The following is a 27,180-nucleotide window of genomic DNA, read 5'->3' as shown; positions in this document are numbered from 1 at the left end:
AACACCTGGTTTTAGTGTGGTGCAGGGCCTCCTTTTGCGGCCGATACAGCTTCAGTTCGTCTTGGGAATGTCATACACAAGTCCTGCACAGTGGTCAGAGGGATTTGAAGCCATTCTTCTTGCAGGATAGTGGCTAGGTCTCTACGTGATGCTGGTGGAGGAAAACGTTTCCTGACTCGCTCCTCCAAAACACTCCAAAGTGGCTCAATAATATTTAGATCTGGTGACTGTGCAGGCCATGGGAGATGTTCAACTTCACTTTCATGTTCATCAAACCAGTCTTTCACCAGTCTCGCTGTGTGTATTGGTGCATTGTCGTCCTGATACACGGCAACGCCTTCAGTGTGTGTATGCAATCAATGACTTAGAAGGTGTGGCTGGATACATTTGGACATATGGAGCAAACATATTGAGAGCCCTTGTCAAATGACATGGTTTTTTTTGCAGGCACGGTGGCTCAGCAGGTAGTGTCGCAGTCACACAGCTCCAGGGACCTGGAGGTTGTGGGTTCGATTCCCACAACATCTGTGACTGTCTGTGAGGAGTTGGTGTGTTCTCCCTGTGTCTGCGTGGGTTTCCTCCGGGTGTTCCGGTTTCCTCCCACAGTCCAAAAACACACGTTGGTAGGTGGATTGGTGACTCAAAAAGTGTCTGTATGTGTGTCTGTGTTGCCCTGTGAAGGACTGGCGCCCCCTCCAGGGTGTATTCCTGCCTTGCGCCCAATGATTCCAGGTAAGGGTTACAGATAATGAATGAATGAATGAAGTAATGAAATATGGCATCTTATGAAATAATTAGTGATGAGTTTTTGTATTTATTTTAATTGCTGAATGTAACTAAATACAACATAAAACATAACATGTGCCATACCATTTACACAAGCTACATTTTACATTCTGATTTTACAGCAAACATATCTTGCAATAAAGTGTAGACTTAGTATTATTTAGAAAATCAGCAGAAGATGTGCAACTGGCTGTAGGTAGCAGGATGGTTACTGCATCACAGTTTTAGAACATCTGTTGTCTGTTATGGTAATTGACACAGTACATATTTACAGAAGCTATTTAAATCTTTTGAGGCAGATTTTGTTTTTCACTGGTATTTACAGAATTGCTTGTTACACAGTATTATAGAACGTCTTCTTCTCTTCTGTACAATGGGTTTCAGTCAACAAGCTTCATTCAGACTGGTCACAAACTGAACAAAAGTCTCTCCTCAGGTTTTATGGAATCCTTTAACCTGCGGACTGAGACACAGCACGAATGGATTAGTCTGTTAGTTCAGCTGTATTTATTATTTATAATATTATTTATTATTTTCAACTGTATTAATTATTAAAGTGGACAGTTAATTTACATTTAAGTGACATTAATACGATAATAGCAGTGTCACAGGAGTCAAATAATAATAACAATTTATAAGTTTGGGTGGCACGGTGGCGCAGCAGATAGTGTCACAGTCACACAGCTCCAGGGGCCTCTCCGCTCCGGGTGACTGTCTGTGAGGAGTGTGGTGTGTTCTCCCTGTGTCTGCGTGGGTCTCCTCCGGGTGACTGTCTGTGAGGAGTGTGGTGTGTTCTCCCTGTGTCTGCATGGGTTTCCTCCGGGTGCTCCGGTTTCCTCCCACAGTCCAAAAACACACGTTGGTAGGTGGATTGGGGACTCAAAAGTGTCCTTGAGTGTGTGAGTGAATGTGTGTGTGTGTATGTCTGTGTTGCCCTGTGAAGGAGTGGCGCCCCCTCCAGGGTGTATTCCTGCCTTGCACCCAATGAATCCAGGTAGGCTCTGGACCCACTGCGACCCTGAACTGGATAAGTGCTTACAGATAGTGAATGAATGAATTTATAAGTTTGTCCTGAATGGACAGAAAGCTGTATAACATAATGGAAAATGTTCCAAAACACTTTGTATTTATAAAACAAACATCTAGAGGAATAATATCCGGAAAGACCGCCTTTAAATATTTTATAGTAGTTATATTACTATATAACTAGTAAATATTACGGATATCTGGAAAGTAAATTATAAAAAAGTGAACCCAGCACACACACAAATACTATCACTTGTACTCGACCTCTGATGATTGAGTTCATAAATATTATTAAGTATTGACATATTGTGTAAATTGCTATTAAAATTGAACTATTTAATTTAAGGTAAATTTAATATACACCGACTGGCCAAAAAAAAGGTCACCAGGATTTGACTAAGCAAACAGGTAAGAGCCTTCCATTGGATAATTTTCAGCTGGCAACAAGGTATTTAACCCTAACTGATTTAGAGAGTACCTTCTCATTTGCTAAATGTGTGAAACTCATAAAATCGGGTTAAGAACTGTCGAAAGCATTAAACTGTGGAAAGCCAGTGGGGAAACATCATCTTTGAGGAAGGAATATGGGCGGAAAAACATGTTGAATTATCATGATCGGCAATCACTTAAATGTTTGGTGAAATCAAATCGTAGTAGAACTTAATAGTGAAAGTAAGAGCATTTCCACACGCACAGTGCGAAGGGAACTCAAGGGACTGACTAAACCGCTGTGTAGTCTTAGGAAAAAACACTTATTTGTGAGGCTTACCGGCAAAAACGGCTTTAATTTGCTAGGGAGCATAAAGATTAGACTCTGGAACAATGAAAGACGGTCATGTGGTCTGATGAGTTCAGATTTACCCTGTTCCAGAGTGATGGGCTCATCAGGGTAAGACGAGAGGCGGCTGAAGTGATGCACCCATCATGCCTAGTGCCTACTGTACAAGCCTGTGGGGGAAGTGCTAGAGTCTGGGGTTGCTGCAGTTGGTCAGGTCTAGGTTCAGTAACATTATGTGCCCAAAGAATGAGGTCAACTGACTATAAAATCAAATATCCTAAAATAATATGCTGACTATTAAGTAAAATATCCTAAGCCAATTCATCAATGGATTTTTTTCTTCCCAGACCTGAACCCTAGTGAGAACTGGGGATGTGCTGGAGAAGACTTTATGCAGTGGTCCAAATCTCCCATCATCAATACAACATTTTGTGGAAACATTAATGCAACTCTGGACGGAAATAAATGTGGTGATATTGCAGAAGCTTGTGGAAGCGATGCCACAGTGAAACAAGCTAAAGGTTATCTCACAAAGTGTGTGCAAAAGCTACAAAACTCACTTCTTGCAGCAGCAGAATCGGGTCTTGCGCCTTCTGTACATCACGGCCTTTAAAAGAACACAAAAACAACATTCAGATATTTTTAGATGTTAAAAACATAATTAGAAATATTTATTTATAAATAGAATTAATATATATATATATTAATATATATATATATATATATATAAAATTGACAATGTAGTATCACTGTAATATTGACCTGTCTCTTTCGGCAAACAATGATGACCGCGATGAGGATCAAGACGAAGACCAGAACACCGCTACTGACCAAATAAACCCAGGCATCTATAACTTTCACTGTGGAAAAACAATATGAAATACAAAAGATTAGATATCAAGATATCAGAATTCTCTGATGTGTTCAACCAATCACCATCTTTACACCCAGTTAACACAGAAAATCATCTCAATACATTGTGCTGGCGGTGTGTTAGTGAGTGTTGTGCTGGTGCGAGTGTATCAGACACAGCAGTGCTGCTGGAGTTTTTAAAGATCTCATTGTCACTGCTGGACTGAGAATAGTCGACCAACCTGTGTCGTGTGTGACTAAAGGACCACCAACACAAACTGTGCAGAAACAGATGAGCTACTGTCTCTGACTTTACATCTACAAGGTGGACCAATGAGGTAGGTGTGTCTAACAGAGTGGACAGTGAGTGGACACGGTGCATAAAAATTGTAGCCGCACTGCTGTGTCTGATCCACTGATGCCAGCGCAACATGCACCGCCACTTCAGGGTCACTGCAGTGCTGAGTATGATCCACCAGCCAAATCATACCTGCTCTGTGGTGGTACTGATCATTGAAGAACTGGGTGAAATGGGGATAAGAAAATTTGCAGAGAAACATGTGGACTATAGTATGTAATTGTAGAACTACAAAGTGCTCCTGTGGAGGTGAGAAAAAGGACAGTGTGTGTAGATACAAGGTAGGTGTTCCTAATCCAGTGATTGATTGATTGATTGATTGATGTATTATTTCTCTCTCTCTATCTCTCTCTCTCTCAAACACACACAGATTAGTCTCCCTCTCACCGATTTTCAAATTGATCCTGGCAGAGGTGAGAATGGTCGAGTCCTTGGTCAGCTCACAGGTCCACTGTCCACTGTCACTCACTTTTGCCCAAGGAATGTGAAGATGATTTTGGAAACGTGCCTGGGTTGTTGGGTGCTTCCATTTCAGTGTAATCCCAGGGGGAGTGGGATGACCAAGGGAACAGGTCAAATTAACAGGATCACCTTCACGAATAGTCACCTTTTCACGGACAGATGATCCCACTACCAAAAGAGGAGGACAAACGAAGGTGGTGTTACTTACAAAAAGAAGATAATGCATGATGCAATTTAAGCATTATTAAAATTATATATCGGAACATTGGTGTAAGGTGTTGATGGCCGCCACAACGGCCTTAGATCAGAATAGTTCTGGATTTCCTACTCCTTTGCAGTGGTAATGAAAATATACCTGTACTTCAGTGATAATAAACTGCTTTAACTGACCCTCCAGCAGCTCCAGCTTCAGTGTAGAACTGATGATTTTCCCAGACTTGAACTCCAGTTGGCAGGTGTAGGTCCCCCGGTAGGATGCAGTCAGTTTTGGGATGGAGGTGGACAGATCTTGGCCTTTCAGGTGTTTTTCGGAGAGTAAGATTCTCTGAGAGCTGGTTTGGTTGTGAGTCCAGGATGAAGAGCTGAGAGTGAGGAGAGTATATGGTTCCTGCTCACTTGACATGTTCAATGGCCTGAAGCTCCATCTGGCCTGATTTAGATGCACCCGCTCCAGTTCTGACAATGACACTGCAGAGGACAAGGAACAAGGGAGCACGAGAGGAGGAGAACGAGAGGAGATGGAGGAGTAGAGCTCAGCCGGAAAGGGAGTGAGATCTGTAGAAAGAGGGAACGGAAATATCACACATAATTTAGGATACACATTTTTCTTGCTTTTACTTCTTGCTTGCCATTTTAAAACTATTTTCATTTTTACATTATTTTCAAATAAGATGACAATCCTCATTTATAATATATATAAATGATATACAAATGATATATATATCTATATTACACAATGTTTACATAATACAACATAATTATATATTAACTAACACACAAACACACAGAGAAAATCTTGTACAACTGACACATCCAAGCCAGCAGGTGTCAGTATAATGTTTGCCTATTTCTCAAGTTCGAACTGCTGTACTTGGTAGGACAAGATTGGCGACTTCGACTCATCAAATTGATAGCACTGGGGTTGGTGCGAAATGCATTCTGGGATATCTGACTCTCTCCAGTCTACAGAAGTCACGTCCCAGTTCATTCTCAGTAATACGGGCAGAGCAAGAACACATCCGGGTATTTGAACTGTACTTGTCTAGATGTGGACTTTTAAATGGAACAGTGCTTGGGCTGAGACTGATGACCTTTCCCAAGAACACAAGTACAGACAAGAACACGTATTGAGAAACGGCTGTAGTCTAATACAGAATTTCCCAAGGAGCAAGCAGTCATGTTAAGAAACAAGCTGTTTCAATACGCGTTCTTGTCTGTACTTGTGTTCTTGGGAAACGTCATCAGTCTCAGCCCAAGTACCATTAAATGTCCCATTTAAGTCCACATCTAGACAAGTACAGTTCAAATACCCGGATGTGTTTGTGAACAGCAGACTCTCTTGCAGACTGAAGACCCATCTCTTTAAGTGAGTACTAATCTAAGTGCACACCATAACAGACTGTATTGCACTCATACTGCACATAAGTTCTTTCTAGGTACAGCACTGTCTAAATGCTGTGTATTGCACTTACTATGATTTGTTCTTTCTAGGTATCAGAAATGACCCTTGTTCTGGCAATGTCTGAGCTCAAGGGGAGATTGGACTCAAACCTATTTGTACTAGCTAGGATAACATTCGGTTGAACACTAAGCAATTTTGCGAGTCCCTTTGGATAAGATCGTCTGCCAAATGCTGTAAATGTAAACGAGTCGAACTCGCTGAGTGTGTACTACCAAGTATGGCAGTTTGAACTTTTTGTGAAACAGCCGACGTTTCATACCTGGCCATCCCCATGTGAGGGACCTGCTTTATGGAGTGTAAAGAGGTTTATTCTTCATCTCATAGAAATTACACATAATTGAATACCTACAATTATTTAATGATAGATTTTATATATACAGTGCTACTTTGTGGTCATTAAATTGACTTATTGGTTGTTAAATTACCTAAATGTTTTTTGCGCTCACCTATGACGATGACAGTAGTGGAGACTTGCACTTGGCGGGGATCTGTCTGATCTTTACACCTCCAGGATCCGCTGTATTGAGCAGTGACTTTTTCTGTGATTTTTTTCTGACGCGTGTATGTTTTGTTATTAGGGGTGTCCCATTGTATAGTAGGAATTTGTACTGTATCAGACTCGCAGGAGAGAGACAGTTCATCACCAGCCGGTATTGTCAGAGAAAGGGGCATTCTCACTGCGAGAGAGAGAGAGAGAGGGGGGGGGGGGGGGAAGGAAGGAAGGAAGGTGTTACCAAATATTTCAATACTGGTTAAATAAATGTCCAAATATGGTGGTTTTTTTAATAAGGAGTTTAATTCAGAGATTTCCCACTCTGGTTCCCAGTTTGCTGTGGCTACATCGTCTACTTTGAAGGCCTTACATTAGATACTGGAATATTGTGCTGAGGATTTTAATACATTCAGCCTGGTCAGATATTGCTGTTGGATGATTAGTGCTGGCTCAAAAACACAACTCCAACTCATCCCAAAGAAATGAATGGCGCACCATCATTCCAGAGAATAAATGCCTAATTCCGGGTGGCTTCATTCCCGTTTGCATGCATTGGGCATGGTGCCCTTGTAGAGACTGGTCCACGAAGAATACATCTTCAATACAATATACACTGACATAACATAACATTACAGCCATTTCATTGTTTCTATATTCATAGTCAATTTTTTGAGCTCTTTTTGCTTTTTAGTTCTACAGCGACAGACTGGTCCAATCGTTGCTTTGCATACTTTTTCAGCTTCCATTCACCCTGGTGATGGTGTTAGTGTGTATTTATTTTTTATTTGTTTTGCTGTGTTGTACTGTTATTAGACACAAGGTGGCGCACAATGCATACAAATTATGTAAGTCCTCACACTTTAGGAAGCCTTTGTTAGATAACATGCTAAAGTCAGTGGTGACTCATGTTTGTCTATGTTTATACTGCGTCTGGTTTTAGTTTCTCTTCAGTTTCATTTCATTTTATTTGACGTGTGAGCCCCTTCACATGCAGCATTATTTAAAATATGAGTGTGTAATTATTCATAATAATTCCAGGTCACTAGGTTTCACAATGCATAGAAGAGCAATTGAAGAAAATGATCCACTGCTTCTTTAATATGTAAATTATGATTTTTGGAAAAATTAAAAAGAATAAATATATGATGTTTATATGAGTTTGAAAGCCCCGGTTCACACAAATTTAAAGTCATTTGGCATTCCACTTTTAGTATAATTACACAACTGATGTGGACTTTCCAGATTCACTAGTTTTTCATACAGTTTACTCTTAATTGTCTTACCGCGGTTAAGTTTGTACTCAGCCCGTTGTATATCGTTGCTGGTTTGCTGTTCACATCTGAAGTGTCCATCAGTAAAGTCAGACTCTTTAAGGTCTGAGATAATGAGATCATAATTTGTGGAAAGAGAGATGCGATTCTTCCATTCCTCTAATTGTTCTGAAAAGAAAAAGAGAAACGCCTTGAGGTGTAAATGTAAGGAGGTGTAAGTATTTTTATCACACTTCTTTGTTGGCAAAAATTGTTAAAATATTTTGAGGCATTTTTTAATGTATCCCTTACAGTTAGTGCAAAAAAATCAGTGGAAACACGGTTCATACTGGAGACTGAATGGCAAACAAAACCACAAACCTTTCTTGGGCATGTCTTGCTTGGGATGCTTAAGGATTAAAAGGATGTTGTTGCCATTAGACTCGAAGAACCATCTCACATAGGCCCCTTTTGAATAATCCATTTTTCTGTGAAGAGTAACAGAGCTTCCCACCTGGGCAAAATAATTCTGCTTTGGTTCTGAGAAAGGAAACATAATGAGGCATTATATTAATGTGTGACTTTATGTTAATTTTTTAAGGACAACAAGGACCATGTTAAATTTTTGTGTAACAGATAGGCAAAGCTTCAATACACATTAGTGCAAAAAGATGATGATCTGCAACACTGTGTTCCTTCGTTTCTTTAGTTTAGCGCTCGAGCTACAAGGCTATTGTCGCTAACAAAAACCAGAACAGGCTGTCCACTGCTGAATAAATAAACAAGTAAACAAATAAATAAGTGTTGTGTAATCATTTTTAATGTATTTACAATATTGTAATGTCTTATTGCTATATTAATAAAGCACTTGTTAATTCTATGACGTTTAAATTGATCAAATTAATATTAAATGTCTGGTAAAAACAGTAAATGTATTGTAATATATATTAGAAAATAGTAGATACATTGACTTTTTGCAGTGTACTTTTGGTAAATATATCCCACAATTTTTTTCTCAACAAAATGCATGTCTTAAGCAAAGTCAAAGATTTGTTCATTTATTATAAAATAGCAAAAAATCGTTTAATAATATGAATAAAAATATCAAAATTTATCCATTATGTGTTACAGCTTATCCAGTTCAGGGTTGTGGTGGGTCCGGAGGCTACCCAGAATCACTGGCTGCAAGGGCTTCACAGGGAAACCTACACTGACACTTATGGGCCCTTTTGAGTCATCGATCTACCTACCAACCTGTGTCTTTGGACCATGGGAAGAAACCCACATGGTCAAAGGGAGAACACACTAAACTTCTCACAGTCACCCGAAGCATGATTTGAACCCACAACCCCAGGCCCTTGGAGCTGTATGAAAACTGTATTGTGCCACCATGCTGCCCAAAATCCAAAATCTTCTTGTGACAACTGTCAGTTTCATAATTCTCCACCAACGTCAAGAGCAAATCTACACCTTTGTGTAGCTGAACAGAGCCGTCGGCCATTTTAAACAACAGAAATTATTCCTAAGATTTGATTCCCTTTGTTCACAAAAGAAGATGGATTGCACTCACAATCTCTGTTGTTAAAAAAATAAACATGGACAGTTATATGGAAACAGAATCAACAGAAGCTGTGAATGCAGTCTAACCTAAACATATCTGCATGGCATGAATGGGAGTTGGAAATCAGTGTCTAAAATGGCTGACTGCAACTCTCAGCTACACACTGAAGCAGGGCTCTCGGGTTTTCAAGTTTGCTTGGAGTGAGATTGGGAGAGGGCGGTTAAGGTCAGAGGTCGGGCCCCAGCAAAAAATAAGCAAATAAATTAAATAAATACACATACCCAAATGGGCCCCTTCATTGTCTCTCCACTTTACATGAAATTCTGCTATATCAAATAAATTGTTTTAGTCATGCCTTTCTAAACAAACAAAAACCTGACAAATTAAATAAATAAAAATATATATTATATATAAGATGCACCCTAAATTGGATAAGCGGTTACAGATAATTGATGGATGGATATATAAGATGCCTTTATTGTCATTGAAATATATATTTTTTCCCCTGACGGTTCTCTTCCACCACCTCCAGCTCGTCCACAACTTGTGTACGCACTCAGACATAGGTCACGTTCGCATGCGTACTTGCAGCTGAAATCTATTTCAGACCTCACCCAGCAACAAGAAATCCTGTTTTGTGATTGGCCGATAGGTCGCTAATTCAAGACAGCTCTAGGTGCGCAAAACTACCTTTGACTCGTTTGTAGAATTAATATCTGTGCTATTGAAGTTAATAATTTCTCTGCGTGAGAAATGCCATGTATGGCGTGTAAAAGCTCCCAGTGAGGACTGGTGTCCTAAAACACGTCTGTGACCTTAATAACGAACTTTGGATGAGGTTTGAAAGGTTCAGAGGAGTTCTGGGGACAGTTGTATGGAAAAGTTTTGGTTAGCAACATTAGCCTCATTGCTATAGTGCTGAACTCATAGCTCTAGCACGGAAATTGGACTCCATCTTAAGGGAGTGCATTATGAAGGACACTTACCTGAGAATGAGTGAGATGGAAGCTGCAGCAATAACAAAGCCCAGAAGACCAGCATTATGTTTCCTGAAGAGAAAGTAAAAAGTAAAAATTTTCATCAGTTCATCCACCATTTATTCAGAAAGGTTTTAATAGTTTGTTATACTTCCCAATAGTAACAGCTTCTCTGTGAAGATTTTATGAAACATGAGGGACTTATTATTAATTTTAGTCTTAAAATAAGGCTAATGTGTAGTGTCCCATTTTACTTCTTGTTTTTTGGTGGAAACTGTCTAAATAAACGCAGCCAAATAGACCAATGACACACATTCAGAATTAAGCAGATGCCCACTGACCTCTGTCACAACCAAAATTTGGTTTAGGTGGTTTTATTTATTTGTTTATTTATTTTTTGTAAATAGAGGCTCAGACTGAAATGATAGCCTGTGCTAATTAGTGCTAAAATATGGAGACATTATAAAAATTGTACACATTCCTGTTATTTTCCTTTACATTTGCAATATATCGACTTTGAAACTAAAGTGTAGTTCAGTAGAAAAGCGGAAGGAAGGGGCTTGTGGTGGGACTTGATTTTTTCAAAGATTTTGAAGAAGGAATAAGTTTTGTGGTGGGCTTTGGTTTAGCAGACACCAAAGGTGAAGTAGTGAGCGGGGGACTTAAAAGCAACAGAAAGAAAAAGAGAGAGAGAGAGTGTGAGAGAGAGAGGCTGCGGTGGGCTGAGATTGTGTTGGGAGTACATGATTCTTCTATCCCTCTTCTTTACCTCCTCCTCCCACACACCTACTCATCCTCTGCTTTTCCACGAAAGACGGATCTCTTGCGAGGAGAAAAAAAGACGAAGAAACCCACCACACGCCGCTGCTAGCGCTAAGCTAACCCCTGAGTGTGGCTTGTATCTCAACTTGTGGTTTACAAAGCTTATCTTTGTCTGTGTAAGAGAGATTTGTTTACATACTTTCACACCCAGAGCTGCTCTTATTTTCTTACACTAGTAAGAAATACTAGCAGTGCTAGCAAAAAGGATACATACAATATAGAATGGATTTACAGGAGCTGCACATGAGCCTCACTATGTCCCATGCCAACAGTTGATTAGAGAGGTATATCCTGCTTCAGTGTAGGCCAGGGGAACAACTCTGTTGAGACAGATCTCCATTTATTATCTTTGGAATGAGCTGGGGTGCCAACTCTAATCATACAACATCAGTATCATGACCTCACTAATGTTTATGTGGCTGAATGCTACCAAGGCTATTAGCATTATTCCAAGCATTATCTATTTCATTTCATGAAAGTATTAAGCTCTGGTTCCCTTTTCAGAAGAAATAATGAGGAAGCAGGTGTCTGAAACAATTTGGCAATATAGTGTACTGGAATCGGGGATGTTAGATTCATTACAGTAGTGAAACCATTGCTGGTGTGATAGAGAGCCAGTTTTACCAAGGTTTTACACTTTGAGATCCAAACACTCATTTAGGATAATAAGGCTTTGAATATTTCATCATTCCATGTAGAACTGTAAACATACATGAGATGTTTTAAGATTTGTGCATGCATTTTCATATTTGTGTCCACTTTGGTCTTTGACATTTGACAATGACATTTGGATCTTTATTTATTGTCTCCCATAGTCATCACTGATAAAGCCCCCCCCCCCCCCCCTCAATTGTAATACCACCAGCCTGGACGGGTGAAATACATGCTTCTCCCGATACAGGTAAAGCCAACTATTGATAATGTTTTTAAACTTATACTGATGCAACACCACTGGACAATTTAACACACTTGGAGGAGAACACTAATTGGTTAGATCTTCTAGTTGCTCGGCTGTATACATTCTGCAGAAGCAGCTTGTCTCTCCCTCAAAAATTATTACTGCCATTAATTCAGGATTTCATGAAATTCAAAAATTCAGCAGAAGGCTTTTATACTTTGAAATGATAGTTACAGAAGAGAAGAAAGGGATATTAAACTAGTTAACATAAAATTAATGTTATACAGTTAAAGAACATTTGTAATATAACATAAAGTTTGTCGCATACTGGCTACTCTGTGTCCAAAAAGACGTAATATCTTCGCTGGCACAGCACCTCAGTGCACGCAGATGCTACATAACTCTGAGCACAGTTTAATTCCTCAACATTTGGAGAACAACATTATTACATTAAATTACAGCAATATGTAACTTGAAAGGCAGCCTGTCTTTTGGTAAACAAACATATTAAGGTCAGGTTACTTCAGCAAATGTTATTATTCTTTGTACAACTTGTGTTTTTCAGCTCGAAAATAGCCAATATTTTAAGTTGTTAAGCTTGAGTAAACTGATACCAAATGTGATAACTGACACATAACACTTTATTTAAATTAATCAATGCAAGCAGAGTGTAAAATTTAATTTGAACCAGGTGTTTAGGGGTTAGTGGCTCTGCCACTGCTATTGAAAAGATTTCTAGAGTCTTCTATATCACCTATACTTGCTAGCATTAGCTTGTTATTAGGCCCATTAGGTCTCGGACAGCTGAGGTATTGCCAGGAATCGAATCAGTGATCTCCTGATAACAGGGTCAGTACACCATTTGGAAGCCGATTATATTTTGTTTGTTTAATTGTACTTGATTAATTGGAAGCACCCGCAACCCTGAATTGGATAAGCGGTTTTAGACAATGAATGAATGAATAATTGTAAGCAAACTCAAACTGTACACAGAAAAAAATAAATAAAATCAGACGTTCATGCATTCATCGTCTGTTATCAGGGTTGTGATGGGTCCGGTGCATTATCCAGAATCTTTGCGTGCAAAGTCAGAAACACCCTGGACAGGCTACAGATATTCTTGTACATCAAAATCTTCTTGACTCAGTAAGTGACTGATTTATTGTTCAATTACTTAAATGGATATCATAAAAATGATTTTCAAATAGTATATTTAAATGGCTTATTTACATTTTTGTACCATTGTTTTCTTTCAATGGTCATTAAATTTTGACAGCATATAGAACATGATGCAGAGCAGATGGTATGTTCAAATGATGGAAGATTAGTTTCAGCAATGACGATATATTCGATAAATCATCATTAATAATATATATATATACTCTCAAGACTGGACTTAAACAGTACAGGCCCATTTTTAGAGCCTGTAAATATCTGCAGCAACAACAGCATCATCGCTAGTGATAACTCTTGTCAATATGAACAATTTGGATTTATTATTACCTTTTTTTTTCTGTCTGAATAATTTAGCTATCTATCAAAACATTTGCAAACCTGAATAAGAAACTGAATATTGTGAATATTCCATTGCACTATTTATATAACTTTGTTGTTGTTATTATTTTTGATATTACATTTGATCATTTCACGGATGTACATAGAGTATTGGAGTCTAGCACAAGGACACTTATTGGTAGAATGTTTGCCCGATCACAGAAATGTCTGCTGTGTGTAGACATCAGGGTTTTTTTCCAGTACGCTTTCCCAAACTCAAGTATTGTCTTATTCTAAAGAAAAGCATACATTTTAGAAAAGCAATGGATAAGGAACACGAAAAGAAAAAGCCAAAGTGAAATGAAGAGCAGAGAAAAAGAAAAAAAAGGATAGATTAAGAGATAAAGAAAGCAGGAGGCTGCACCTGAGGCTCTAACCCAGAAAGACAGATGATCAGAGCTGTGGTCAGAGTGAAGGTTCAACAGAAAAAACTCAACACTCACTAAGGAAGAGCACACTGAGTACAAGCGTTCATTTCTAAAAGATATCTTTTCAAATGTAAACAACCACCTTGATATATATTCAAATTAAACATTTTTGTCATTTATATAGAGTTATATTGTAATATTTTTAGCACCACAACTCAATTACACTTTGCTTGGAACTCTTGAGCAGCTCTTTGTTTCTAAACTCATTTACATTAAGAATATCTGCATAACAAACTTGATATCCGTGATAAGTATAATGAAACATAATACATAAACATAATACATTAACTAAAATTATACATATTACATCACAGACATTTATTATCTAGCCTTAAGAAGCAAAAAATCACAGTTTATACAATAGCAATTATATATCCCAACAGAAATTGAAATACAAACTTATTACAAGTTTATGACTTGCATATAAATGTATTATATAATACAATAATTACATAATTAACTGTCCTGCCATAATTAGTAAAACGATTAGTGAAATTTAAAGAACGCGACCTGTACCTGTGATTGAAACTTTGCAGTATTTGCACTAGTCATATTACAGTTGAATATTTGCAGTAGTCATTTTACAGTTTAAGTACTGTAATTAGTAAGTAACATGCTGTTTTATGGAAAACAGTGCAATTATTATTAAAGTCGTGAAAATGAGACCTGTACCTGTGGCAGAATGTTCGGCTGTCGATGATCGGATGATCTGATGATCTGATGATCTGATGCTCGTTAGACGTTCTCTCCGGATGTGCTGTCTTATAGGGCAAAAATTGCTCTAAAAAGTCAGTTGACCCCTCCCTTACATCTGATTGGCCTATTTAGGAAAACAAGAGGTCCAGTGGTTTAACATTCCAAAAATCTAAAATAATTTTGATTGAAATTACAAGCAAAGCAAATTCTGAGACATCAAAATAAATCTAATTTAAAAACAATTCCATAACCAGTATTTATAATTAAATTAAGTATAATCAAACCCAACATCTTGTATTTAGTAAAAGGACCATAAATATTTTTAAATATGTTATATACAAACAACATTTCCAAATGTCCCGTATCAAAGCCATTAGATGCTACGTGCATGTTTATACAAGGCAAGCTTAATACGTTATTTTGATACACATATTACAATGTTGTAAAAAATAATACAGGAAATACAGTGTTAAAGTCGCATATAAAGAAATAGTCAATAAAAATATACAAACGAGACTGTACACATGTTAAACGCTTACCATAAAATTACCAAAGGCAATGCAAAAACGCTATAGGATAGTGAAGAAAAATTTGAAAAATTATATAAATGAGATTCGTACCTGTGTCATACCTGAATGTTTAGTTGTTCGTGTACTCTCCTGAAGTGTTGTCTTTCAGGGAAAAAATTGCACTAAAAAGGCTGTTGACCCCTCCCTTGTTTCTGATTGGCCTATTAGGGAAAAACGAGACGTCCAGTTATTGGTTTAGGGCTCCAGAACGTAATACATCTGAGTGATCAAATATTTCTAATGAGCTACAGAGACAGAATTATACTCGTGAAGGCAAATTACTGCTAGCGCTCTAAAGGTTGTTGTAATTTTATATTTATATGAATATTATAGTTACAATATTTTCAATGTGTATGTCTAAATGAAGATCCAAAAACAAATTCTGGAAAAATTTCCACAAACAGAAAAAGACCAACTACGGTGTTAAACTGATATAGAAAAATAAAAGATTTTGATCATTTGATTATGTTGAGCAGTCACAATAATTTTGGTTCTTAAAAATTGACATTTTCATGATTAACAAAAGAGCAGCTGTAGAAAAACAATATTTACGCCATCAGACTCCATCTAAAGTGCCTAAGCCACTTGCCGTGAAAAAAGAAAATTTAACACGGATGTTTTTCCAAATTTGTGCTCTTATTCTTTTATTAAGGATTATAGTCTATTATTTCTTAAAATTTGTTTCTGTTATTTATGGCAACTATACGTTCTTTTCTGCAGTGGTATATTATATATAATATATATCATATATTAATCATTTTTTTATATTTTGCTGAAATTTATATTTCCGAGTTTATCTAAACTTGAACATATTCTGAAGAGTCGACATATTCAATTGTTTTCATGTTTATCTGTAAAAAAGACTGATATCTTACCAAAAAAAATAATTTATATACGTTTAAAAACTTGGTGAATATACAGTGCCATTAGCAGCACTGTTAATATTAGTGGGTCGTGGTTTGGGCGCATGCTTCTAGGAAGCCCTTTCATTTGTTTCCGAACCGCTATATTAGCTATATTATGTACAGTTCTTTAAACTTCATAGAGCAGTTGATATGTTCTATATGTTCTGAGATTTTGTGGAATCAAACATGGCCCTCAAGTTACTCATTCATTTTTCTAGTTTGAAAGTTTATGAAAACTCAAAAATCATTCATTTCTTTCACTGATTTAATTACATTGTTATTTCTAAATAGGCATTTGATGGATAGATAGATGGATATATGCTGTACACTGCTGCTAACAATTCCAATTTCAAAAGTGTAGTAGTTCTGAGTTATTGTAACCCAGATCACATAGAAAAAATATGATGTTTTTAAATTCATAAGAAAAAATAATCCAAAAAAACAATGTCACATTGTCTTCATTACTAAAAATTTCAGACATATCAGACTTCAGCAGTGAATTTCTATTTTATTTGCATAGCCTATATCAATATATTTGCACATAATTGCACTTGAGTTTTTGTTTGAGACCCCATTTTGATTCTTCATCTGGTTCCTCTCTGTGCTGGAAACCTGTTAATGGTTCTTTCAAGCGAGTCCAAAAAAAAAGTTTTTCAGTTCTATTGTATATAGAAAGTTGTTCAGTAATACATAGAACTTATTTTTGCTAAACGTCTGCAGCCTTCAGACATAGTTTTATATTTTCCTTAAAAAATAAAACAAAACTGTCTGCTCCCGTATTGTGGAGACAACACTAAATGTGAATGTGAATGGCATCCTTTAAGGCCAGGTTACTTTGGCTGCAGTTAAACTGCACATAAATAATATGCTTAACATTTACACATCAGTAAAAATGTATTTTAAACTTAAACTTTCTGAACAGAGATGAGGAGAAATGAATGGAGACATTAACTTTCAACTTTATTTGAATATTGTATTGAGAGTCATTTCAAATCTTTTGTAAAAATATAAAAGGTATCAAAAATATTTCTATTTGTGAATGATATAGAAAAACAAATAGTTGTATGATTTTTTAGGGAAATGTGAAGAACATTTTTATGGGCTAAAGAACCTCCCAGTAAAATAAAGATCCTAGAAAACACATCTTTATATTACATTTTAATGAGATGTACATCCTGAAACATTTTTTAAAGAGGGTTCTCTATGGAACTATACTCCACAAGTAAAGAAGCCAGTAGGGGTTCTTTACAGGACCGTGGTTGTTTCCCCAAAAAAGGTTTCAGTGGATGGTATTTTAGCGAACCATGTTAGGACGCTAAGAAAGCACTCCAAAAAAAAGCTATTAAACTGATTGATTTGTCCAACTGTAAAGTTCTAGTAAATATAAATACAAAACATCGGCTCAAAAACATCGCCAGGTGCAAAAGTTTGGCTGAATTTACTGGTTATCTGCTAGATTCACCATACTGTGCTAAAAAGACCTGGTAACCTTGTTTGTTTATGTTTTATTTTCCCAAAATTTGAAACTCAGCAAATTAAATTAATTGCTCATCTAAATCGTCCACAAAAACACAGGGAAGTGTATTCCCCACAGAGAACCTGTTCACTTCTTTCATCTCAGAAAATCAGCTAAACACGTATCAAGAGAAAACGCGAGTTTGATCCCCAGTGCTGCCTGAGCCACCTGTCACTGAGAGTCCAATAGATTATAGTTGTCCTCACTCTCTCGCCCTCCATCTCTACCATCACTTAACACAATGATATGCGAGTATCTAAGTAGTAGTAGACTTAGGCAGGTAGTGTTCTCCTCCAAGCGTGCTGAGCCCCGGTGGCATTGTGTTGGTAGCAATGGGTAAATTGGGAATACAACTGTGATTTTATTTTTCTGCATTTTACAATTTTGGGATAGGGCCCATATGAGATGGGGTAAATAATAATAATATATGTTGCTTGGATGTCACAAACACTAAACGAACAGTAACACAGTAGCAAACCTTACACAAATAAAGCAGTTTTCATAAACCCATACAATAAAAAGTATATATAATGGCACTACACAAAAAAACACATAAAAAGTCACTGGAACCAGACTTTTACACATGACTGTACTGTCTTAGAGACCTGAAAGATGCAGGAGGAGGGACAAGAGGTCGGTGACCCGAGGAGATAAAAAGTTCTGCTTGAGGACCTGAGGCGGTTCGCCACATGAAGGTAAAAACAAACATGGCTTCTGCCTCACATCTGTCTCTGAGGTTTCTGTCGTCTTTCATTCTGTGCTTCCTGCCTAGTTCTTCACAAACACACCCAAGTCTCCCTGTATCTCTCTCTCTCTCGCTCTGTCTCTCTCTGTCTGTCTCTCTCACACACAAATACACTAACACACAACTACTCTCTATACACACACTGCTAGTCTACACATACACTTCTGAACACTCACACTAAACTACACACACACAAAACAACCTCAAACTGACACAACCCTACACACACACACACACACAACTAGTGTATACATTGCTACCCTACACACACAGGTATTTAACCAAACAGCCCTCATCTCCTTTATCATATAATCTTCTAAATAAAAACTTAGATAGACATTGTAAGGAATTATATTTTTCATAAATAGTTATGGAATGTACAGCAACTGCTTGCTCTAGATGACAGTTGAGAAGGCTACATGACATCTCCGAAAGCCTTTCACCACAACTGATAAAACCTACATCAACATCTAAAAAGGACTCTTTCAACAAGCAGCTCATGTGACATCTAACGTCTGTTGGAATAAGACTCTGTAGACGCTATCTAGGTTTATATCAAATGTCAGGAAAATATATTTTATAATTATTTTAAAATTATTATTTGAATTAGTCAGTCACCATTATGAATTATCCACTAAATGAATTGTTTACCAACTGCTACAGATAACTACCATGGATTTTTAGGGAAATGCTATCAGCCCAGTATGGAATTAGCCATTTAATCTCTATCATTTTATTTAGGCTTTGGTCTAGTAAGTATTCAGAGTTATTCAGTATTTTGCATATACAATGTATAAATAGATCCTGAACACCGCAGAACCCTCAGTACAAGTGATGAATAACAGACCAAAGGACTTTGAAGGGGAGACCCACAGAACGAAGAAGTGATTCACAGTTATAGATTATCGTTTTCATGTTGTTTTGAGAGGAAAGACCCAATCTGAGGGATCCCTCATTAGTCACGATCACAGAGAGGGCGTCCAGGCGCTAAACAGTAACATTACTGAAAAAGAGAAACAAAGATAGAGGGAGGAGGAGGAAGAGGAGGGTGCTGACATGTTTCAAGACTTTTACAGCCTTCTACTGTGTTTCCCTGCACTTAGTCATCTCTCAGAGTAACACAGTAAAGCTAATGTACAACAACACTCACAAAAAATCAAGATAAAACCATCTTTTCACCAAACATGGGCATACGGAAATGGTGCAAGAGAACTGCGATCTTAAATGACAAGGTTGTTTACTTCTCCTAGAAAGTTACAAGTTACTATGTTACTAAGTTACACTGACACTGATGACATTGTAGGACAAAAGGTTTTGGACACGTGCTCATCCAACATTTCTTATGAAACAAAGCCATTGAACAGATTGCTCACACACACCATTTGTTGCACTGTTCTACTCTTCTAAGAAAACTTTAAAACAGCTATTGGAACATTGTTGTGAGAATTTGATCACACACATTCACATGTATATTGGTCAGATCAGGTCCTGATAATGGATGGTTAGTTCTGGACCATGAACATCACTCAAATTCAACTCAAAGGAAGTGCATGGTGCTCCATCATTTCAGAGGAGTCCCATTTTCCACCGTTTACCACCATTTTATTTCAGAGTTGAACATATATTAAATTACAATATGAGAGTCCCAAACTTTGCAAAACCTTTACCATTGGCAAATTGTTTGTTGTAAGCATTTTGTTGATTAGCTTTTTTGCTTAAGACGCTACTGCAGCTTCTCTGAAAGCCATAATTAGCTCTAGATTCCGATGTGAGAAAGATATCGCCCACTGCATACCACTTCTCTCCACCATGTGATCACCTCTCTTTTTCAGCAATGACTGTGTTCCTGTGCTCCTGTGTTCTCTCTCAGTGAGGGGATCCCTCAAGCACAGCTTCTGTCACCAGAAACTTTCACATTCCCACACTTTCCTCATTCTCGTACTCTGTATCACTGAACCAGGCCATGAACATGACTATAAACACTCCAACTAAACTACGATTGCTATAAACACTCCAACTAATCTACGATTACTATAAACACTCCAACTAAACTAAGATTACTATAAACACTCCAACTAAACTACAATTACTATAAACACTTCAACTAAACTATGATTACTATAAACACTCCAACTAAACTAAGATTACTATAAACACTCCAACTAAACTACAATTACTATAAACACTCCAACTAAACTATGATTACTATAAACACTCCAACTAAACTAAGATTACTATAAACACTTCAACTAAACTACGATTACTATAAACACTCCAACAAAATGATCATTACTATAAACACTCCAACTAAACTATGATTACTGTAAACACTTCAACCAAACTACGAGTACTATAAACACTCCAACAAAATGATCATTACTATAAACACTCCAACTAAACTAAGATTACTATAAACACTCCAACTAAACTATGATTACTATAAAAACTCCAACTAAACTATGATTACTATAAACACTTCAACTAAACTACGATTACTATAAACACTCCAACAAAATGATCATTACTATAAACACTCCAAATAAACTATGATTACTGTAAACACTTCAACTAAACTATGATTACTATAAACACTCCAACAAAATGATCATTACTATAAACACTCCAAATAAACTAAGATTACTATAAACACTCCAACTAAACTATGATTACTGTAAACACTTCAACTAAACTACGATTACTATAAACACTCCAACAAAATGATCATTACTATAAACACTCCCACTAAACTAAGATTACTATAAATACTCCAACTAAAGAAAGATTACTATAAAAACTGCAACTAAATAAATAAAGGATTATAAACACACAAAAAATATAAACCTACAAAATTAACAGGACTATAAACACTTAAAAGCAATCAAAAATACAACACTAATATTACTATAAACACCTCAGCAAAACAAACATGGTTATAAACAATGCTACAAAATGCACATTACAAACGCTCTGTCAAAACTAACATGAATGTAAAGACCTCAACAGAACTAAGATGGATATAAACAATTCCACAAAACAAACATGACTACCATGAAACTCTCTGACCAAACAAACTCGCTGGTAAACATCTAAACAAAATAATGACTATAAACAATCCAACAAAACAAGCAAAAGTATTAGCACTTCAAACAACAAAGATGAGGGTTAACACTTACAGAATGGGCATGACTATAAACATTCCAACAAAATGAACAAAGCTATAAACACATGAGCAAAACGAGAAAACCAAAGCCTACACTCTTAAAAATAAAGGTGCTACAAAAGGTTCTTTTAGCGATGTGATAGAAGAACCACTTTTGGTTCCATAAAGAACCTTTTTTGCTGACATGTTTAAATGGGTAAAAAACCTTAGGACAGAGTGATGGATTTTTAAACCTTTAAAAGGTTCTTCACACATGCATTTCTACAAAACAAAAATGGTTCTTTATGAAACCAAAAGTGGTTCTTCTATGGCATCGCTCAAAGAACCTTTTGTAGCACCTTTATTTTTAAGAGTGTATGCACCAGCATATTGTCAATGTTTAAATAAATTGTATCTCCAAATTATTTCAGCAGAAGAAAACACTCACAGTGAAATTCTACAGGGCACTAGTTTTTCTAAATTATATTGGAACTTTTTTAAATCGTGAAGAACATCTGGGAGGTACAAGTGTTTGTGCAGCAGAAAGGGATGTTCTTTACATACAACAAAACCTTGTATCTACACAAGGGTAAAGGTAAGTAAGGAAAATGTTAAGGGAAGTTAATGTAACCAAATGTATTTAGTTCATTTCTATTGCTCTGTTCACTATAAAAATATCACACTATGTAACAGAGTTAGTGTTTTTAAATTATGTCATGTTTTTTGATCCAGCAAGAAAGTTTTGGATCTAACATTAATGATTTATTGTGTTTTGGACATCAGCTGAATAACCAGCATGATCCTGGTGGGTGACCTCACAACCAGATTAAACCTGAATAAGCTGAATTCACCTTAGACCAAGCTCAGCAAATAAAGTGTGTATTAAAATGTAACAGTGTGTTTTCTGTAGAGCACATGCACTTAGACAAAGACAAAAATAGATATTTTGACCAAGGCACCACAGCCTGCGCACACAAAGATTAATCTCTGCTTTTTGTGCAGTTTCAGGGTAAAACCTCTTCCACTCAGTGATGTAAGTCCTGGAGGTTTAAACAGTAAAAACACATTGCAAATGTCAATGGAAAGAAGTGAGCTGAGGCTAGGTTTCATGATTGTGAAACACGCAAACAAATATCTTCCATTACAAATGTCTCTCTAAATCCCTCTCTCTCTCTCTCTCTCTCTCTTTTCCTTCCTCTCTCTTGATGTCTTCAGCCTGCAATTTCTGTAAATGACCTGCATTAATACAAGGGGCGTTCCAAAATTTTTCCATGAGAACAGCAGTTCTTTTGTTTCACTTTCAATATAAAATGGCTGGTTTTATGAGGAATAGCAGATGTAGATGTAGATCAGAACTACATCCAGTTGCATATTTCTTGGAAGGGGAGGGATGCTTCCAAATGTACACCCACCTGAGAAAAACATAGCCAAGAAGCTTCATCAAAATAGCGTTGGTTTACCTCCCTCTGTGACCCATGGCCCATGACCCATGGTCACTGTTTCTAAATCATGTGTTCACAAATCGTAATGTGATATATGGATTATTTATAACCCTTAAATATTAGTTATGATATTTTATCCTTTAAAGGTAGTTTTGGGAAAAATTATGGCCATCCATTTATCCAATAGACTATAATTACATTTATATATTTTTTTATATAATATTTTGGTAGTTTATAATTTTACTTAGACCCTGAACAGGAAGAAGTTGTTACAAAAAATGAACAAATGAATATTGATTGTTTTTACGATAAGGCCACATAAGCACCCCAAAATGAAGGCACTAAACAAAAATAAGCAAGGAGTAGGAAAGACAGTACACATAGCAATAGGTTGTCATTGTGTTATTTTTTTCCCAAACAGCTGCAAGATTGTGTTTATAATTCTTAAAAAAAGTAATCGACATTCATGGTAACCATTCTAAATGTGACTCCTTTAAAACATTTCCCAAAAACACCACGGTGGCTAATGAGCTTTCACTCCTTGTTGAGCCTTAGCTCCAGCTCAAATATAAAGAAGTAAACTTCAGACACCAACCATGTCTCAACTGTTCAGCTACATTAGGGTATGGGGGAATTTTTTTGCTTGTGACCCAAATGTACTTTCCCAGCACCCCTGAAGGCAGTCTCAGTCTCAGTTGGAACAATACCTTGTATCTTCAGAAATGTAGCCTGCTTAACTTTAAAGTGAATGTAAAACTATTGCTTTGAAATTCGTTTGTGGACTATAGGTTTAACTAGTGCCCTTGTCAAAAGATTCTGAAATAGCTATAGGGCAACTGCTGTTTCAGTTTATGTCCACAAATAAAAAATCCAAAAAAAAAAAAAGAAAACAAAAAGTTCCAAAGTTTGGTTATGTCTCTCCCTCAATCTGCTGCTCAAGATGCTCAATAATCACAGTAAAACTGGGCAAACACATACTGAATAAAACCACTGGAGTGAAAATAGATCCTATTCCACCATTTACGTAAAATATTAGCAGAGGCACTGAAGTTTGTCTGGTTTTATTACCTGTTTGTTATAGGACAATGAAAGCATAAGAGGTAAAACTTTATATGTGAGGAACTGAAAGAGATTAACCAGCACAAAACAAAGAAAGAATAAACAAAACAAGGGCACTGGGCACCCAGTATAACTGGAAAACCTTTTGTCCTTTCCACAGGTGTAAAAGATTTCTATGACTAGATTTTTGTTTGTTTGTTTTTTAAAATATGAATATATAAAATGCCAATGCTTTAAATGGGAACACCTGAATAGTACAACAATGCCTGAACCTGCACAAACTAGTAAAAATATAAGTGCCATTGAATATAGTACAATTCCGTTAAAAATCTAAGCGGACCTAAGCAGTACCCCTGAGGAACACCCAAGTTCCTTTGTTTCATAGAGCGTACCAACAACAGCAAAGTCATAAAACCATCAGTGATATAAGAAAAAAACCCAGAATGATTCCCTAAATTCTTCAGACAAAGGTCAGAGTTCAAAGCTCCACCATCAGATAGACACTGGGAAACCACTGCTGTGTAAAACAAACATGAAAAGCTTGTCTCTTATTCAGTATAAAGCTGAAAAAACATCTTAAGAAGCGTCCAAGAAGAGATTAAACAACAGTGGGACGTTTTGAAAAATATAGGATATTCCAATTAAAACATAAAAATTCATTTTTGCCTTCTCCTGTAAAGTTCTTATTTTGGAGATTCATGCTTTCTAGGATTTCAAATGGTTAAGGGGTTTTTAATGCACTAGTCAGTCAAGCGCTGTGACCTGCTTTAGCAAAATACAAACAGAATCCAAGGACTTTGTGCAGTGAAACCATGTGTGATTATTATTGTTCAGTATCGTCATTATAATTATTCATTTTCATTTGGTAACATTGTGTGAGTAAAAGAAGAGTGCAAATTTTTTTTGGTGCTGCTGGATGAATTACCTGTAATGTTGACATTCTAAGTGAAAATTGTGTTTGCAGTGTTAAATATATTTGGGGAAAAAAAATAAAACCTAAAACTTTGAAACATGCCATAATTTTGCCCAGGCCACATTTTATATTTTACTTCTCCTTATGTGTTAAACTCATTAAATTGAAAAGAGAGGAAGTGCACATTAAAATGCACAGAAATGCATGCCAACATTCATTTACAAAATCAACAAAACATTTAGCTTAACCATGGAGGTGCCCAAAGCTTTGTATTTGGCTGTACGTGAGGGTGTAGGGACACCCCAGTGTGGTGTGTGTATGTGTGGGCCATTATTGGAGTGAAAGAGTGAAAAGGAGTGAAACAAGTGTATGACACACCTTGTGAAAGAGGGAATCCTAGTCTCAGTATGAAAAGCTTATACATAACACAAGTAGGAAAACACCTTGATTATAAACCTGTGTAACAGTATTATATTTTTAACATATGTGCACTGTAGTCTCAGAATTAAATAAATAAATGAAATTAATGAACCATGTTTATGGGCAAAGTATACTGACACACAAGCAATTTGTTTGTGGCTGTTGGCCTCTCTCTAGTACTTTAGGAATGTAGGCTTTACCTGTAATTTACAGAAAAAAGAAAATAATTCTTTATTACTTCATAATTTTTACTTTAGAGCTGAATTTCCTTTCACTATCACTTCATTCATTATTGCTCTAAATTAAAAAAAAAACTAATGACACGTTTAGGAGGCTCACGTTTCATGTGCAAAAGTTATGGCCCCTCGTCTAATGACACAATCTATTACTTATCTGTAAAAATAGGTCAACACACATTGCAAAGAACACAATTTAAATTTAAGGAAAATTTCTACTTCTTTTGCGGGTTTAACATGTTAGAAAAGAGTCAGATATCCATAGGTGTTACACAGGCCTTATTTTGTGATTTACTCTATGTTGAATTCATGAAATAAACAGTAATTCCAAACTATAATGTGCGTGATATGTTTCAGTAACTTTTTAAAGAAAATCAATATTGAAAAACAACAAAATATAAAAAAAACGTACAGTCAAGTAAGTCAGAAATTTCCATGACCATACAACATGTGCATATGCACACGAACAACTTACGATTACAATTTCACTACCTTAAGCAGTATTTTGTACAAACCATACTTTTTCTAATTAAGCAATTGGCAAATAATCAATGCATAGATGCAGGTTTGACAACGTTTATGTGATTTATGTATTCAGCCAGTGTACAATGAGACCACACAGTTCAAAGTTAAAGTAAAATATATCAAGATCATTTCTGTAGTAATAATATACGAGTAAATAATATGTTCTCACAGGACTAAATAAAAATCAATATATACTACTTATATTAAAAAAAGTAAAACAGCAATAACCGCAATATGACAATATAAAGCAATATTTTTCAAGTCATTCACTGTGGCTAAGAATGACTAAGATGTACAAAAGTATACGTTTTTACTCCAAAACTCCAAAGAGTTTAAACCAAAATATTTTTGTCCAATATTTCTAGAGGACCAAGGGTTGGGACGCTTCAAGTCAAAATACTTCAAAAAGTTTCCAGTGTTTAATTTATCAGCTTTGTATTTTATTAATAGATACACATTCCGCATATTCTTACTTGATACAAGGCTTTTGCTGTTCAACAATCCGTGGTCAACATAGTCTGGTTGATCATGATCTCTTCATGATGAGTGTACAAATTGACTGGCAGGACAGTCTTGCTGCCAGGATATTTCTCTCCAAAATCACAATATACACCTAAACATTTGTGGCATTGATGCACCAACATCCCATGAGAGATTTTGGCTTTTGCATCTTTCACTGATAGCAGTCTGGATGGAGAACTCACAATCTGTTTTTCATTAAAACAAGCGGAGACATGGACCCATCTGCATTTCCACTGTCTTCCGGCCTATCTGAGAAATGTTGGACCCAGAGAACTCGAGTTCATTTTGAACATTTTGACAATCCTCTCATGAAGATTGACACACAATGGTAAAGCACAACTCACCTCTGCTTGTAAAGAGCCTTTAATGGATGCTCATTGTATAAGTAAAGGTGCTATATTTTAAAATGATGAAGCCTAAATATTATCAGTGGTGCTGTTTAGGGAGGGAATTAGGACCAATTTAAGGGGCCTGTGACAGTTTGTGTTGGGACCCAGAGAAGCGCTGAAAATAAGCTGCAACATATGCCACAGTCCCAACATCCCGCTCTGCTGAATGTGCACCAGG

General features: G+C 36.6%; 1 protein-coding gene across 7 annotated transcripts in view; it reads right to left on the bottom strand.

Moving 5' to 3' along the window:
* The window catches only part of cd4-1 (CD4-1 molecule), a 30,589-nt gene continuing 3,409 nt past the window's right edge, over window positions 1-27,180 (bottom strand). The window contains exons 2-13 of one of the 7 annotated variants that reach the window (XM_066682355.1): window positions 15,243-15,352; window positions 14,599-14,746; window positions 11,261-11,366; window positions 10,234-10,296; window positions 8,068-8,226; window positions 7,720-7,875; window positions 6,390-6,620; window positions 4,653-5,036; window positions 4,188-4,430; window positions 3,353-3,450; window positions 3,151-3,197; window positions 1-1,249 (exon numbers count right to left, since the gene is read on the bottom strand). In XM_066682355.1, coding sequence (XP_066538452.1) covers window positions 1,219-1,249; window positions 3,151-3,197; window positions 3,353-3,450; window positions 4,188-4,430; window positions 4,653-5,036; window positions 6,390-6,620; window positions 7,720-7,875; window positions 8,068-8,226; window positions 10,234-10,288 — 1,404 coding nt within the window. In that variant the 5' untranslated portion in view covers window positions 10,289-10,296; window positions 11,261-11,366; window positions 14,599-14,746; window positions 15,243-15,352 and the 3' untranslated portion in view covers window positions 1-1,218. Of the gene's footprint in view, window positions 1,250-3,150; window positions 3,198-3,352; window positions 3,451-4,187; window positions 4,431-4,652; window positions 5,037-6,389; window positions 6,621-7,719; window positions 7,876-8,067; window positions 8,227-8,936; window positions 9,178-9,256; window positions 9,311-9,333; window positions 9,388-9,528; window positions 9,730-10,233; window positions 10,297-11,260; window positions 11,367-14,598; window positions 14,747-15,242; window positions 15,353-27,180 lie in introns of those variants that run through there. The other 6 variants (XM_066682353.1, XM_066682354.1, XM_066682357.1 and 3 more) reach the window with 6 other exon arrangements.

Source organism: Hoplias malabaricus, chromosome 10, assembly GCF_029633855.1.
Source record: "Hoplias malabaricus isolate fHopMal1 chromosome 10, fHopMal1.hap1, whole genome shotgun sequence".
NCBI lineage: Eukaryota > Metazoa > Chordata > Actinopteri > Characiformes > Erythrinidae > Hoplias > Hoplias malabaricus.
This window is presented reverse-complemented; position numbering and strand designations above follow the sequence as displayed.